This window comes from Penicillium arizonense, assembly GCF_001773325.1.
Source record: "Penicillium arizonense strain CBS 141311 chromosome Unknown PENARI_contig072, whole genome shotgun sequence".
NCBI classification, from domain to species: Eukaryota; Fungi; Ascomycota; class Eurotiomycetes; order Eurotiales; family Aspergillaceae; genus Penicillium; species Penicillium arizonense.
Window position 1 is genome coordinate 10,547 of NW_019173349.1, and position 16,402 is coordinate 26,948.

General features: G+C 44.5%; 3 protein-coding genes across 3 annotated transcripts; all 3 read left to right on the forward strand.

The window, feature by feature from the left end:
- Nucleotides 1–264: 264 nt before the first annotated feature.
- PENARI_c072G08365 (uncharacterized protein) lies at nt 265–2,840 on the forward strand (the record flags this gene model as incomplete). The annotated part of the gene is made up of 3 exons (XM_022637633.1): nt 265–577; nt 2,595–2,666; nt 2,719–2,840. The coding sequence occupies 3 exons, from the start codon at nt 265–267 to the stop codon at nt 2,838–2,840; spliced, it is 507 nt and encodes a 168-aa protein (XP_022482510.1).
- An 8,233-nt stretch (nt 2,841–11,073) lies between these two features.
- PENARI_c072G04807 (uncharacterized protein) lies at nt 11,074–13,652 on the forward strand (the record flags this gene model as incomplete). The annotated part of the gene is made up of 8 exons (XM_022637631.1): nt 11,074–11,328; nt 11,422–11,500; nt 11,894–12,073; nt 12,290–12,609; nt 12,637–13,031; nt 13,172–13,382; nt 13,464–13,524; nt 13,588–13,652. 8 exons carry the CDS (start codon nt 11,074–11,076, stop codon nt 13,650–13,652), a joined length of 1,566 nt encoding a protein of 521 aa, XP_022482513.1.
- A 351-nt stretch (nt 13,653–14,003) lies between these two features.
- PENARI_c072G12060 (uncharacterized protein) lies at nt 14,004–15,044 on the forward strand (the record flags this gene model as incomplete). Its single annotated transcript, XM_022637634.1, has 1 exon — nt 14,004–15,044. A coding segment is annotated over one exon (1,041 nt), but the record flags the coding sequence as incomplete, so codon positions are not given.
- Nucleotides 15,045–16,402: the final 1,358 nt, after the last annotated feature.

Below are 16,402 nucleotides of genomic sequence, written 5' to 3' on the forward strand. Positions count from 1 at the left end.
GTTGTCGCTCGTGCGCGATCAGTCCCCTTTTCCTAGTCGGAATTCGAGGAAGTCAGAGAGAAGGGTGGCATATCAGCCCATCCGCATGTCTTGAACACCCTCCCTGAAGGAGGCTGGGGGACTATCGTCTCTCGAGGTATACGACAGCATATCTTGAGGGAGGGGCTACCTCCATCGCCTATACCACCCTTGACGAAAGATCAGGAAAGAGACGTGGCAGCTTGCCAAGCGGTAAACAGGCCCAATGCTGTATCTGCACTTTCCATGGCCGTGCAGGCAGATCGACGCAAGCTTGGTTTGGCTGAAATGCTCGTTAATGCTATGAAGCAGACAGCACGCGCAGAAGGCTTGGAAGCCTTGATTGTTCCCTTGCGCCCAACTAGAAAAGCGGAGTTTCCTTTGGTCCCTATGCAAGATTATATGACCTGGAAGTGTGAAAAAGTACCCAGCACTGTTCCGGCTGGCATATCATCTTCCATGGATAATAGCCAACCTACCAAGCAGGAGCTTCCGGTCGATCCATGGCTGCGCAGTCACATCTCTCTCGGGGGTACTATGGTCAAGGCCGCGCCGTACAGTATGATAATACATGGTACTATGGCTGAGTGGCAGGAATGGACTGGCGTCGATTTTGAACATCATTTACAAGAAATTCAGTCAAGGGATGTGAAGAAAGAGGTGGAATCCAACCGGGATTATCTGGAGATCACCTTTCCTGGAGGGCTAGCGCCATTAAGGCTGTACGTGGCAGAGAAGACTTGCTCCTATATATTTTGAGCCGAATATTTGGGTTTATCATGATATATCTCCTCCCAGTGAGCTCAGTACGTATGCTTCTGGGATATGAGCTCCGGCGAGATTTGCTGTGCAACTAGGCAAGTCTATTTGTCCCTATTGATTAGAGTGAAATATTGAATATACTTTCTTCATGTATATATCGGCGGAGCCTAGCAGTAACCGCCTCGATGGTAAACTTCTATACCAGAGAAATAGAAGGTAGAGCTTATAGAATATTATATGAGGGTGCTGAACCTAAGCAGGTAAAACTAGTTATATATAGTAATTCACAGGTCTGCTGTTTACACACCAAATGCTCCGGGGATCTTAAAGATGACCATATATATCAAATTGCCAGGCCGGCCCGTGGAACGGGTCTGTGAAAAATAACTGCTGGCCGAAAACCAATTGACGAGATTGTCTACCTGTCGAATCTCCACTCCACTCTCTCCCGTGCAATTTGGTTAATTGCGCTATATTATAACTCTATATATCTCCCTCACGAAACTTCTGCTCCCCAGATAATCTGATAGCCTGCACGCTGTTTTCTCTCCTCAGTGACATGGATGTTGGATCACAACCTTCCCTTCAAGAGCAACTTTTCGAATCAACGATATGAAGGTCTGAATATAATAAACAAGGCAGAATACAGTTATAATAAGATAGTCGTTGCAGCATAAAGAGTGAAGTAATACTAGGACCAGTGCAATATGTGCGCTATCGTATATTACACGAAGCTTTGATACCTTCCACCTGCGTGTCACTCGTCCCCTAGGACCATCTGTATGCTGTCACTCCCTCAATAATTGCTAGAATCCTATGCCCAATATGACACCAAGATTGTCCCACTCGAAGCTACAGAGTCTCAACTGGTATGCCCACCTTTCATACACGTCTTTATCGAACCGCTCTTTTTGAACGCAGTAAACTAGACTTGTGGAGCCATTAGTAGGAAAGCAAGTGGACACGGGTCGCAGATGTAGAAAATGATTATATCCACTTCGGCCAAATACAGCTTAAAGCGGCTTCGGATAGGTGCCTACGAAGGATCATCACAGACAAAGAGGAACCCGAATTCATCGATTTTGATGAATACTGTGCAAGCGAAACAGACAGAAGTCTCCTCATTTAGAGACGTCGCAGAGATTCGGATTCCTTCGCTGATCCATAGCCCGACCCCTACATGGTTCCCCAAGAGAAAAGCGAGAATTTCCTTTTATTGTAGCACTCGATTTGGCTTTGTTCATTATTTCTACATACCCCGAGATTCCTAGGAGCTGTGATATACAGCCTAGGAGACTATCTAGTATGTAAACAAATGATTGGTGGCTTATGCCATATATTAAACATCAGCCCCCTACATTCTTTTTATTACAATCCATCTCCCTGCCTACTAAGTGACTGTGCTAAGCATATTCAGATTCATTGCCACTATGGTAAGTAAAGTCACCTACATCTACAGTTTATGATTTTGAGCAATGCCACTAAGCAGCACAAGGTTATTGTGGCTTCCTTGAAGACGATATCCCTTATCCGATGCCACAGAATTGTTGATAATACGACGACCTTTTTGGTAGAAGGAGTCGTAGCCACGAAAGAGAGTGAAATTAGAGAAAATTTACCGTGGGTCTTCAATGGATGGAGCCTACCTCAATCCATTGAACTTAACAGGGACTTGTACAGCTGGTTCGAATGCGGGCTCAAAGTCATTTTGGACGCAACGAGTAAGGCGAAGAAAGGCCGACACCTGGACGTTGTGTGCATTTTAGGGGGCACCCCAAATGTTAAAGATAATACGGAATTTGATATTCACGCAGCTCTGTGGCTTAAATCCGAAGTGCTTGAGAAAATCGCTCCTTGCCTGCTTAAAAGTTACAACACAGACCCTGGTATGTATACCAGCGAAAAAGGGAACTCCGAAAAGCTAATTGCCACTCAAAGGCGCTATCGATTTTAAGAATCTCCTGAGTCTTAAGAGGGAAGCAGGCATGAAGTCGATAAGCCCGCGACGCCAGCCACGTCGCTCCATCAGAATTCGAAATTTACGCCAGATGCGAGACTGAGATCCAATACTTTTGGGATTCAAATCTGAAGCAAGAAAATCATGTACATGTACCTCCACACTCTCTCGCACTGTTTCCCAGAGCCCCACATGAAGTGAACTAGTTTAGAATAGGAAGTTAGTCCGCCCGCATTGAATCTACCAATGTATTTTGGCGTTACCACCAAGCCATTCCTACAACCAAGTGGTAAGCACATTGTTTACTACAGCTGGATTGAAAGAAAAGGCTTCCAAGAATAACTTTATTTTAAGCTTGTTACTACAAATTACCGCCTTTACTGGGTACATTGACCCCAGTGACTCCCATGAAAAGTACCGTAGTAAGTCCGTGTCCCCCCAGTCTCTGCGAGAAACGCCAACTACCTCAATGCCTTGTGCGCCGTCGAAACTTGCAATTTGCATCTAACCCCTTGCAAAATTAAGCAAAAGAAAAGTAAAAATACAGGTTCAACGTGTAATAGACTGGAAAACGATCATACAGTACTAGAAATCTGAACCAGACTTGATGATCACTCTCTTTCCGCTGATAGGGTCTTCAAAAGTGGTCTTGCGCGTAGCGGACTCGATCCGATTTAGCGTTGACTTCACTTCTTGAAGTAGGTCAGCTCCGAAGGTGGGATATTCATGAGTTTCCTGCACAAATTTGTAGTTCTCGTCTCGAAGATATCCTTCAACCGAGGCTGCCGCTAGGATGCGACTCACCAAATGCCCTGGAGGCAAGAAAGTTGCCCAAATAATATGTTGACGTGTGAGGCAATAGGTGTTGGTATCGATATGTCGTAAAAAAGAGCCATCGCAACGGGGATCAGGATTGCAAACGAGTACATCCTTGATATACCGAGCCATTTGAGATTCCATCCCTGTAATATTGCACATGTCTGCAAGTCTGACGAGCTCTATTGCAGCCGAGATTTGATCTTCTGGGCCTTCGCAATCGAACTGGATTCTGCGCAGGTATATCCACTGCACTCATACATATCCACTGTATGAGTGGTTGGAAACTCCGCACCGAGACCACCCCTTCCACTTCTTCTAGGGTTGCTACCTGCTGCTCTCCCTCTGCAAAGCTACCTTCAAACATTGCTGTAAAATAGGTGGACTCTTTGCAAAGGAGGTGCTTTGAAATCTCATATTCGTGGTCGCTAGAGCTTATCTGGATTTTGACGGTAGGGCCACGATACTGTGGAAGAAGGTTGAGTGAGAGGGATTTCAGACATGACCATTTTCGAGAATACTTGAACGTACTACTTACGTTACAGCAAATTCTTTAGCACTTGCTTCAGATAGGTCGGTCATTGCTTCGACTCGAAATGGTGTGAGTGCGAAGTAAGAAGAGGTTAAAAGGCGGATTTCAGAGAGGGGCAGTGAGTGACGAAGTATCACACTTGGAGCTACCGCTAGACATCATTTTTCATTACCGTTACTAGAGCTGAAGATGACTCAGCAAAGGTACATTAGTCAATGCGGCTTGGTCGGAAAGATTTCTTACTCTGGACTAGTGCTTTTCATATGACTTCATAACCTGACCCCTTGCATCGACAGCGATATGCAGGTTACCGCAACTGTATATATCCGTGTACGTACATGTATGAGTGTGCCACTTCCTGAACTTAGAGCCTCACCGAGGCCTTTCGTGGCTTAATTGTTGTTTACGTTGTCAGGCCGCCCACGTGGCGCACGACTTCGAAACCGTTGAGTGATTCTACTGTACCTAATATTGCGTTGAAGTTTTTAATTATTGGGCACCAGAACCATTACAATATATAGAAGGAAGCTCAAAACTGTGTACTATATTGTCCGAGCATCATTGGGGTTGCAACTCCCCTGAGCTTAGGATGGCTAAATATCAACTATTTAATACCATACCCTCTGGTTATGGGGGAATATGAGCACATTACAATCTATAAGGAGCATGCAAGGGGACAACCCCAAAATAAAGTACTATGTGTAGACTCTGACATATCCTAGGTTAATTAATCGAAGTCTTATTTTGATTATTTCCGTGCGGATAACGCTCGCTTTTGTTCCCCTTACCAGCTCAAGGAGACCTCCCGATAGTAGGTACAACCTTAGAGTCTCGCGCGAACTCCATAATTATATAATGCTCGCGTGTAAGTTTTACTTTGCTATTTTGGATAAAGTCACCATCCTACAAGGAAGATAAGACTCTGATGTATTGTTAGCGCCAGAGGTACCTCAGAGCGATTATTTCAAGACGTACCCTTGATTGTCAGCTAGTACCTCCACCCACACAGAGCGTGTCCTTTGGTCAGATAGCCAGCAGTATTGTATCACTAAGTCTAAAAGCGGTGCTAGATTCTGTGCGCTGCTGAATTCGTCGTTCCTAATATAGAACCGAATAACCCGATCCTAATCTTTAACCTCGTTAAGCACACGATTTAGGGAATCCTCACATACCCTAGATATTTCAAAATAGCTAGAGCGGCATACGTCACTTTAGATCACTTTTCGCAATTTGTAAAACTTATAAAAGATAGAAAGCCCCACGTATATAGCTAGGGTGACTCCTATAACAATAGTTATCACCAGAGCTATGACGGACCAGTCTCCACCCTATAAAGCGCAAACGTTAACAATCGTGGTGAGCAAACCAGCTGCTACATTCAAGGATGCTAGCCTATAATTCAATCAATCAGCCTAAGTTATTTATTTTAGGACGCTATCTTACATAAAAATTTTATTGATCAACCAAGAGTAGTTAGCTTTATACCTTGTGAATAGCCACGCTAGCATAGTTACACCGGCAATTAGGAATACATAGGTAAATATAAGAAGTGGAGGGTTTTGTATAGTGCTAAGAATTACCCGCCCTACGCTATTTTTCTCTAGTGTCTCTTCCACGCTACTCGAGTCCTTCAACGAGGTAAATATGCCCGGAATGACCAAATACCCGGCGAGTAGCACCTAGTTTCCTCCGCTAGCAAGGAGGTTATAGATCCAATTTATCTCTACCTCTTCCTTAAGCATCCTTGTATATAATATTTTATTTCCTAAGATTTCACGGGGCTCCGCTTAGACCACTCGATAGTCCTCGAGCGTGTGGGTGTGACTCTGTCGTCGAAGCCGGCTTCGGAGATATTTAAGTAACGGAGCTATTATACCAACAAAAAAAGGTCGTCAAATAGGCAAACTATTAGGAACTTAAGCAGAGGGAATCATCTAATTACCTATATAAATATTTAGAAAGCTTCGTGGACTGAATCAACAAGCTCGTAAGGAAAGAAGCTCCCTCCCTCGATTTTGTAAATATCCACGTAGGATAGGTGGCCATCCTCTAGACACTCTTATAAGTTAGGACCCGCTTTAAAAAGAGACGTCCTAGATAACAAAGATTTTATTTTGTAATTGCAAAGTCCGAGGAATCATGTCCTATATATTTCCCACTGAGTATGTCCTATCCCACGGGGGGTGCTGTAGTCAGGGCTGACTACAGGTTAGGGCTTCGTCTTAACTATGTTACCTAAAAGTACGGCCTACCCTGACTACAGGTTCTTTTGTCACCCTGACTACGGAGGTGTAGTCAGCTCCGATCGGTCTAAGACTTATATAGGTTATAGATGTATACGTAGGGTATCTCCCATTTGCTTCGGAGCTTGCACAGCCTTCTAGTGATCGAGTCATACGCGTTTGAAGTATTTTGGTCTTGTACCTCCTTGTACCTTTTTGGGTGGTTGCAGTACTATAGGTTCGACGTTTACTCCGCGACCACGGGCTACGTATTGCTCCGATCGGTCTATAAACTAGACACGGTCTATTTAACTATTAGAACTACGATGTAGGAAAGTTTGACTAAGATCAGACTAATAATAGTAGTGTGGTAGATGATCAAAAATTGGTGAAAAGTTTTGATGGGGTCACCCGGTCGCAGTACTAAAGGTTCGACGTCACTCTACGACCACGGGCTACGTATTGCTCCGATCAGTCTATAAATTAGACATAGTCTATTTAACTATTAGATCTAGGAATTGTGAAAATTTTATAATGATCAGACCAATAATGGTGGTATGGTGGATGATCAAAAATAGGTAAAAAGTTTGCATGGGTTGCGACCGACGGGATTTATTACCGTAATCGGATACCCACCCTTATCTATAGCGGCCCGTACTAAATAGATTACCCCGTATTCGTACCTTACACCCCGTATTTTACTCTTAGCGGCTATGTGAACAGCGCCTACGTGACTAGAAGGGTTGAGCTAGTACGTTATACGCCTTAACTAGCTAGTCCTATATACTACGAATTTAGTAAGGGGTTCATTAGATAGAGAAAGGTCAGCTGATTTCAAATATCATATTTATAAACTAGTAGGTCTATTAGTAAGCGAGCTATTAGCGGTTAAACCTTACATTCCTAGTAAAATATAGTATAGTAGTATATTATGGTCTATCCAATATAGTAGTAGACATTATTAGCTAGTAAGCTATAAGCTAGACCTAATTAGGATGCTAGGAAACCTTATTTCCTAGTAGTAAAAGTTTAGACGTATATTGTAGAGATATATATCGGAGTATAGAGATATATATAATTGAGAGTGCCACCTAAGGTCTGTCTAAAGGACGGTTTTTAACACTTTTTCGACTAATCGGGAGTAGTCTACTCGATCACTTCCTAGGGTTTTTACAATTATTATTTTATCATTAGATAGCCCGTACTTTTCTAAGTAATATAATGCTAAGCTTACTCCGGGGGGTCTAGTATTACCTAAGATAGAGACGTGTTTATTACCTTTTGATATTATTAGCTAGTACTCTACTATTAGTAGGTCTATTACTTCGATATCTACCCTATATAGAGACTAGAGTATAGTGTATATAATACCTTCTTCCTAGGACCGGGGGTGTAGTATACGGAAAGTTATACGCCTTAGCGTTTTACCTATATAACATGTTTTTTAGAGGAACACTAGACTTAGGCTATAATGCCGACACGGGGGGGCTTTCAATTTAATAATTAGCGCCTAGACTAGTCTGCTTCGGTGCTATTTTGACGCCGCAGCTTTTTTGGTTCGCGCCGCAAACTAGCCGCCAAGGCACCTATTATGTTTATTTTTTGAACATTAGAAAAAGGTACGTATCCAAATTTGTAAGAATATTAGATTTTTCACTATATTTCTCGCTAGCTAGATAGCCCCTTCCTTTCCTAGTATTTTAATACTAAGCTTATATCGGGGGGCCTAATATTACCTTAGCTATCGGGGTCTATATTACCTTAAATATCGGGGTCTATATTACCTATTTAAATTATTACCTAGCCGTCTATTACTAGTAGGTGTTTTACCTATATATAGGCCCTATAGGGTGTAGTCTATAGTCTATATAATACCTAGTTCCTAGGACCAGGGGTCTCCTATTACCTAAGATATAGCGGTGTTCATTACTTATTAACATTATTAGCTAGTACTCTACTATTACTAGGTCTATTAGTTAGCTATTTACTATATATAGACAGTAGAGTATGGTCTATACAATACCTTAACTATAGGACAGGGGGTCTAGTATAGGGAAAGCTATATACCTCGGCGTTTTACCTACGTAACATGTTTTTAAGTAGAACATTAGACTTAGGCTATAATGCCGATTCGGGGGGGCTTTACATATATTAATTGACGCCTAGACTAGTCTACTTCGGTGCTATTTTAGCGCCGCAGCCTTTTTGATTCGTGCCAAAAACTGGCCCCCTAGGAACCTATTATGTTCACTTTTTGAACATTTGAAAAAGGTACGTATCTAAAATTTTAACTATATAATATTAGATTTTCTACTATATTCCTACCGAGCTAGATAGCCCTTACGTCACCTAGTATTGTAGTATTAAGCTTACTTCTAGGGGCCTAGTATTACCTAAGATATAGGGGTGTTTCTTACCTTTTTATATTATTAGCTAGTACTATATTTTTAGTAGGTATTTCACCTAGATATTTACACACTATAGAGGGTGGACTATAGTCTATATTATAACTTTTTACTAGGACCGGGGGTCTGATATAGGGAAAGCTATACCCCTCAGCGTTTTACCTACATAACATGTTCCTTAGAGGAACACTAGACTTAGGCTATAATGCCGACACGGGGGGGCTTTATATATATTAATTAGTACCTAGACTAGTCTACTTCGGTGCTATCCTAACGCCGCAGCAATTTCGATTCGTGCCAAAAATTGGCCGCCAAGCAACCTATTATGTTCACTTTTTGAACATTAGAAAAAGTTACGTATCTAAATTTGTAAGAATATTAGATTTTTCATAATATTTCTAGCTAGCTAGGTAGCCCCTACCTTTCGTAGTATTTTAATACTAAGCTTATATCGGGGGGCCTAGTATTACGTAAGATATCGGACGATATATTACCTATTTACATTATTACCTTAGACTCTATTTTTAGTAGGTCTATTACTGTCAGGACCTCGACCTAATAGGTGCCTAAGGGTGCCTGAAAGTATACTGCGAGCCTTTGGGCTGCGTAGTGTGCAGATAGATAGGCGCATACATAGACCATGATGGTCGTGCATTTCGCCTAGTCTCTTAGCTAAGCGCACTGTATTTATTGCACTCGCTAGCCTTCGCATGAAGGACCAGCAATTAGTCTCTTATTGCACCTACATATACACTTCGACGATAGTCTCTACTTCCCGTACTCATACTACTACACTAGGACCTCGCAGGGTCCTAACAATTACCTATATACATACGCCTTAGAGAGTAGTCTATAGTCTATATAATACCTAATTACTAGGACCGGGGGTCTACTTTTAGGTAAGATATATAGATGTTTATTAGCTATTTATATTATTACCTACTACCCTAGTATTAGAAGGTCTATTACTTAGATATCTCCCCTATATAGAGACTAGACTATAGTGTATATAATAGCTTCTTCCTAGGACCGGGGGTATAGTATACGGAAAGTTATACGCCTTAGCGTTTTACCTATATAACATGTTCCTTAGAGGAACACTAGACTTAGGCTATAATGCCGATACGGGGGGGCTTTCGATATATTAATTGGCGCCTAGACTAGTCTGCTTCGGTGCTATTTAGACGCCGTAGTAATTTTGATTCGTGCCAAAAATTGGCCGCCTAGGAACCTATTATGTTCAGTTTTTGAACATTAGAAAAAGGTATCTATCCCAATTTTGAAGGAATATTAGATTTTTCACTATATTTCTAGCTAGCTAGATAGCCCCTATCTTTCCTAGTATTTTAATACTAAGCTTATATCGGGGGGCCTATTATTACCTAAGATATAGGGGTATATAAGTAGGGAAAGAGGTGCGGCCTACTAGACTATAGGTGAACTTCCTCGCCAGACTATAGAGGTCTAATGATATCCTAGAGCTCTCAAATTTTGGTCAGTTATAATAGACCACCTAATTTATCTCCTATTTACCTTATAGCATATAGAGCCTTACGGTTATCGAGAAAATACCAATTAAATATCCGAGATATTTTATTAGAGTGTAATATTACGGCGTATCTTTACCACCAAAGACACCACCACCGCACCGTAGACGTATCTAATTACCTCGATCATGCTAGTCTATAATGGTCAGGAGGGGTAGCAATTAATTCAGGGGTTTAGCCGCTCCCTAGCTATTATCTCACTTTGTTTTTAGACTATTTCACCTCACAGCTAGTATTCGATATTCGTCAAATTTCATACAATTCATTATTGTGCGATATATATCTCACATTATCATTAACCATGGCAACCCAATTTTTTCACCAACCTTCGACAGACCTAGTTTTCGTGTGTAAGTCATGTGAATACGGTATCCGACCAAAAGAGGTATTTCGACACCTTCAATCAGCGAATCATCGACTTCTAATGCGTACGGCACGTCAAATTGCGGATGTTGTTCAAACCTCCGACCGGGCGCATGAATGCGACGCATGGCAGCCACCAACCATGGTCAATACCCCAATTGCTAATTTGCTAGTTTTTTCGGATGGCATTCTATGTGAAAAGGGCCCAAATTGCCAATTTATCGCCCGTTCTATTAGCACTATGCGCTACCATTGGCGTAGATACCATGGCTGGGTCGCACCTACCAATCTTGGAGGCCGTCGGCGCACTTAGGGTCTACTAGTCGTAGAGCAGCAAATCCAGCTATTTACGCGCGTTGTTCGATGCCAGCGCGTATTTAGCCAGGGGCCAGCATCTCATTATATTCGCGTGCGTACGCTCGGGGCGGCAGCTATTACCGGGGCTGACTCAATGCCCGCGACTGAGGTCGGGGACCGCCTTATTGATGAAATTGAACTAGCTTTCATAGAGGAAAGTGAATTACCTCACGTTATAGACGCTAGCGAGCGCGACGATGCGAATCTATGGCTACGTCGTACGCAGTGGGCTGTCTACCTCCGTGGAATCGACCCCCAGCACCTTATTGACTGCGTCCGCGCACCCGACGGCGATTCATCCGATCCGACTGAAATAGCGGCAAGTGCTATATGGGATGCAATGGCTGCTGTCGCGAGAATTAGCTAGTTGATTTGTACAAAAACTAGCCATATAATTCGCACCGAAGCCGTACGTACGGAGCGCGACCGACTACCGCACCAGCCGCTACAAGCTTACATGGATGCCGATAATATTGAGAGACACACCATCCCGTGGCAGCAAATTCTGATGTTTTTCACTCGTACGTAGGCTACGCATGAATGGGCTAGTCCAAATTACAAATTTACTAGGCGCTAGCGCGCTGCGTGGAACTCGCTTTGGAAACTAGCCTAGCCGGGCGTATCACCTAGGTCAGCCACACCTAGGTCAGCCACACCTAGGTCAGCCATAGCTAGTTCAGCTAGTTTAGACGATAATAGCGAGCATTCAGAGAGTGAGCATTTAGAGAGTGGCACCGAGAATCAGCCTACGCAGCGAATTGCTAGCGAATCACTAGCGAATCAGCAAAATAGCACCGAATCGCTATTTAAACTAGCTCCTATTGACTTAGCGTGTCTCAATTTTTGCATTGAGCTATTGAACCATCGCATTAAGGTCGAGGACTATGAGAGTGCGCTAATTTGTGCTACGGCAGTGCTCGGCCGTGGAGAGGCAGGCTGGCGTACGGCTGAGAGCTATCCACCCATTTTATCGAAGCTGATCAAGATCGCACGCTTTATGGTAGTCTATAAGGCTTTGAAATTGGATTCTACGGCGGAGGCAATGCTATATCAGCTGGCGGAGTATCAAATGGCAGGTGATTGGGATACCGAGAGTCCGCTAGATTCACCTGAATTTCAGACATCAGAGGATCCATTTTACAATTTTGAAACTGGCCCAGTTCAGCCACCCACGGCTAGCCAGTCATCTCAATTTATTGAATTCACCTAGGCTCAACGGCAGACCCAGCGATCATTCAGAGAGTGGGTGGCTGAGATGGTAAGCTAATTCATGGTCCGTGGAATAAATAGCCTAATTCAATGGTTATTAGATCTACGGACTTATGGGTTGAAGATCCATTATAATAGCACCACGACGGGCCACATCGGCTGGATGAACCAGGACCAGCTACTTTACCAGCAATTCAATTTCACAATAGGTGACTTCCGTGGGTTCATCCACGGGCTCACTAGCTCAGCACGCCAAATTCTCTACAATGAGCTATTATTTACCGTCGAAAATGGGTCAGTTCCAGCTATTCCATGGCAGGCAATTTACGACGATCCTACGGAGACAGCCCACGGGTGGAATTTCTTAAAAGACACCCGTACCCCATGGCCTGTGGACGGCGAGCAATGGCTGATCGGCCGGGTGCGGTAGCATAGCCCCGTACGGCAGCGATTCATCGAGAGTAGTGCCGGTCGTCTACGTATGGTAGCAATTGACGCTTACCTTCAACGGGTAGCGTATTTCCGTGAGAAGCTTGCTATTGCTATTCACGTGAGTGGTGGCCAGCCGGCTCGCGCACCCGAGCTATTAAGCATTCGGCATTGCAATACTGATAGCGGGGGCCGTCGCAACGTATTCATTGAGGACGGGCTCGTTACATTCGTCTCACAATACCACAAGGGGTTTTACGCATCCAATGATACTAAGGTGATTCATCGCTATTTACCCCGGGAGGTAGGAGAGCTTGTGGTCCATTATTTATGGCTAGTATTGCCATTTACACGGCGATTGGAGGCGTACGTAGCGAAGGTGCGGAGATTAGATGGCGTGGAGGAGATCAAAAGGTGAGTTTTTTCAATTTTTCAATTTCTCAATTTCCCAATTTGCCAATTTGCCAATTTGCCAATTTCTCAATGTCTTCAATTCCTCAATGTCTTTAATTACTTTTGAATCATTTTTGAGTTTTTACTAATTTTGGACTTAGTAAAATGCGTCAAGCTTACCTCTGGGGTCCCGATCCTGGCACTAGCCGAGATTGGTCATCTAAGAGACTCCGTGAAGTGCTAAAGCGGGAAACCACCATTGGGCTTAATGGTCAAGCCATTAATTTGAATGCTTACCAGGATATTGCTATTGGCATTAGCCGTCGCTTTATACGGCCGTCTAGCGTATTTCCCAATAATACGCAGCAGGACGTGCGAGCCGAGGCTTCACAAGAGGATGACGAAGAGGGAATGAATGCTAAGCAATGGATAGGTCATATTGCTAACCTCTAGGCGGCCTATTTATCACACGTTGCCGGCATGATCTACGGTCGTGGCATCACCGAGCAGCCTGGTACGACGGCCCACCGGCGTGAGATGTTTCGGCTTAGTAGCACCGACTAGCATCGGTTTTTAGGCTTTGTGTCCACAGATAACGGGGGTGCCGAGAGTGCATTAGGACTAGCCCAGTTTTCACCATAGCAGAAGGAAGCTAAAATAGGTCGGACGGAGCGTCGGTAGCAATTGACGCAGGCAGCGATAGAGCCTAAGATGCAGCGCATGATAGGTAATAGCGAGCTATGCCTCCGAGGGGTGTAAGCACCGGCATTAGAAGCTATTCAGCAAGGCCAGAGCCCGGTGGTGGCCGTCATGCCAACCGGGGGTGGAAAAAGCTTACTTTTCATGCTTCCCGCGTGGATCAGCCCCCGTGGGGTCACGGTGGTGGTAGTGCCATTAATTGCATTACGGGGTGATATGGTACATCGATGCCGGCAGCTCGGCATTTCATGTGTGGCGTGGGAGAGCCGTCGGCCGGCAGACCAGGCATCAATTATGCTAGTGACCCCCGAATCAGCTATTACGGAGGATTTCATGACATTTTTGAACCGCCAGCGGCTATGTCATCGGCTAGATCGCATTGTGATCGATGAATGCCACGTCGTATTAAACGATCAGACCAATTTCAGGCCCGCCATAGCTCAATTAGGTCGATTACTTATGGCTCAGGCTCAGATGATATATTTGACTGCCACGCTGCCACCGACGGCCGAAAACCAGCTATTTCAACGGCTACGCACGTCGCGAGAGAAGGTCCATTTATTTCGGGCACGCACCCATCGCATGAATGTCGCGTACCGGCTATGGCAGCCCACAGTGCCGAACCAATACGCCAATAGCTACGATTGGGTAGAGGACCCCAATATAGTACGATTTATTAGAGATCGTATTACGCGCGCGCGTGCTCAGGCCGGCCGAGTGGTCATTTACGGGCTCACCACTAAGACTGTCGATAAACTGGCTAAGGGCTTCGAATGTGAGGCATATCACAGCCATACGATCGATCGCCATAGCGTACTAGCCCGTTTCCAGGCCGATCCCATAGGGGTAGTGGCCGCTACTAGTGCGCTAGGAATGGGTGTTGATATACCCAATATTCGCAGTATTATTCACATTGGGTTACCACGTAGCTTATTAGACTACGCGCAAGAGAGCGGCCGTGCTAGCCGAGACGGACTTCGCAGTGAGGCCATTATTATTCAACCCCACGGGTTTTTACGGCCAAAATGGGACCCAATTCATAAAGACCCCGTGAAAGCTCAGGCGGAGCAAAGCCGGCTAGACCGATATATATCTCAAGACTGCCGACGCGTCATACTTGACGAGTATTTGGATAGCTATCAACGTCAGTATTGTGGAGAATCTGATAATACAGAGCAGCGCTGCGATAGGTGTGACGAGCATTGGCAGGCAAATGAAGAGGTAGCAAGTGAGCTAGCACATCAGCTAGGAAGTGAGCCAGCACGTCAGCTAGGAAGTGAGCCAGCACGTCAGCTAGGAAGTGAGCCAGCACGTCAGCTAGGAAGTGAGCTAGGAAGTGAGAGAAATGGGCTAGTTCCCAATGCATCATTTCAGACGTCCGATTCCATGGTTTTATCCCATATTTTGAACCAGCCAGCGGACGCTCATGCGGAGCAACCCATAGAGGGTATTCAATATAGCCAGGGGCCACTAGAAGTGATCCAATTAACTAGCGATTCGGAGGCGAATTCCCAGCGAAGTGAGAGTGAATCCGTCGGATTTCGGTCCCAGGTCGGATCGATAAGTCCGATTTATCGCCGCAGTATTGAGCCACCAGGTAAGAGACCACCCATGGTGTAATTTCAATGCCAAGGAAACCGACTAATTCATTATTAATAGAAATAGCTAATTTGACGCCGGGGCAACTGTCCAATTCATTGCCAATTGATAATTCGACGCCACGGCAGCTGACCCATTCATTACCAACGCGCGTGGCCCGTCCATTGATCCCCCCGCATGCAATTGACCAGTTCCAGCGGCTAGACCGTGAGAGACAGGTAGTCCAAGAGGTAGATCAGGCAGGACATCAAGAAATTGCCACCAGGGTCGAATTTTTATTACAACAGGCCCAGATATGGATGGGACGATGCTGGTTTTGTACTCAGCGTGGGCTTAAAGACCAGCATGATTTATACCAGTGCCGGGCTCAGACCCAGTACGGTAATGAATCACCGAAAAGCTGGTGGATACGCGTACGCCGGCAGATTCAATTTGCTAGATTTAGTGCTTGTTACTGGTGTGGCATGCCGCAGTCCATTTGCAGTCGATTCGCGCATACCGGTAGCCAGGAGGATTGTACGTATCGAGGCTTATTATTATCGGGGCTAGTAGTGATGGTATACGGCGAGGGAAGTGAGGTGATAAAGGAGGCGTGGGCTCGGAGGTTAGAAAGGCTCGGGGTGTCAATCGGCAATGAGAGCGAGCTCGTACGGTATTTAGGGTCACGGCATAACGGGGAGACGGTGAAATTGGTACATGAGTATATATGGGTCCGAAGGAGGTGGATAGAGTATAGAGAGAGGAGTTAATATAGTGAGAGTATTAAATAGCGTTATAAATTGAATTTAGAGTGAGAATAGGTTATTTAAGGTGTAATAGATAGGTAGGTAGAGCATTGTGACAGAGGTGAGGTGTAATAGAGAGGTGAGGTGTAATAGAGAGGGGAGGTGTAATAGAGAGGTGAGGTGTAATAGAGAGGTGAGGTGTAATAGAGAGGTGAGGTGTAATAGATAGGTAAGGTATAATACATAGGTAAGGTATAATACATAGGTAAGGTGTAATAGGTAGGTAAGGTGTAATAGACAGGTAGGTAGAGCATTATAAGGGGGGGTTAGTATAGGGGTGAAGGTCCAAAGTGAGGGGGGGTATATAGT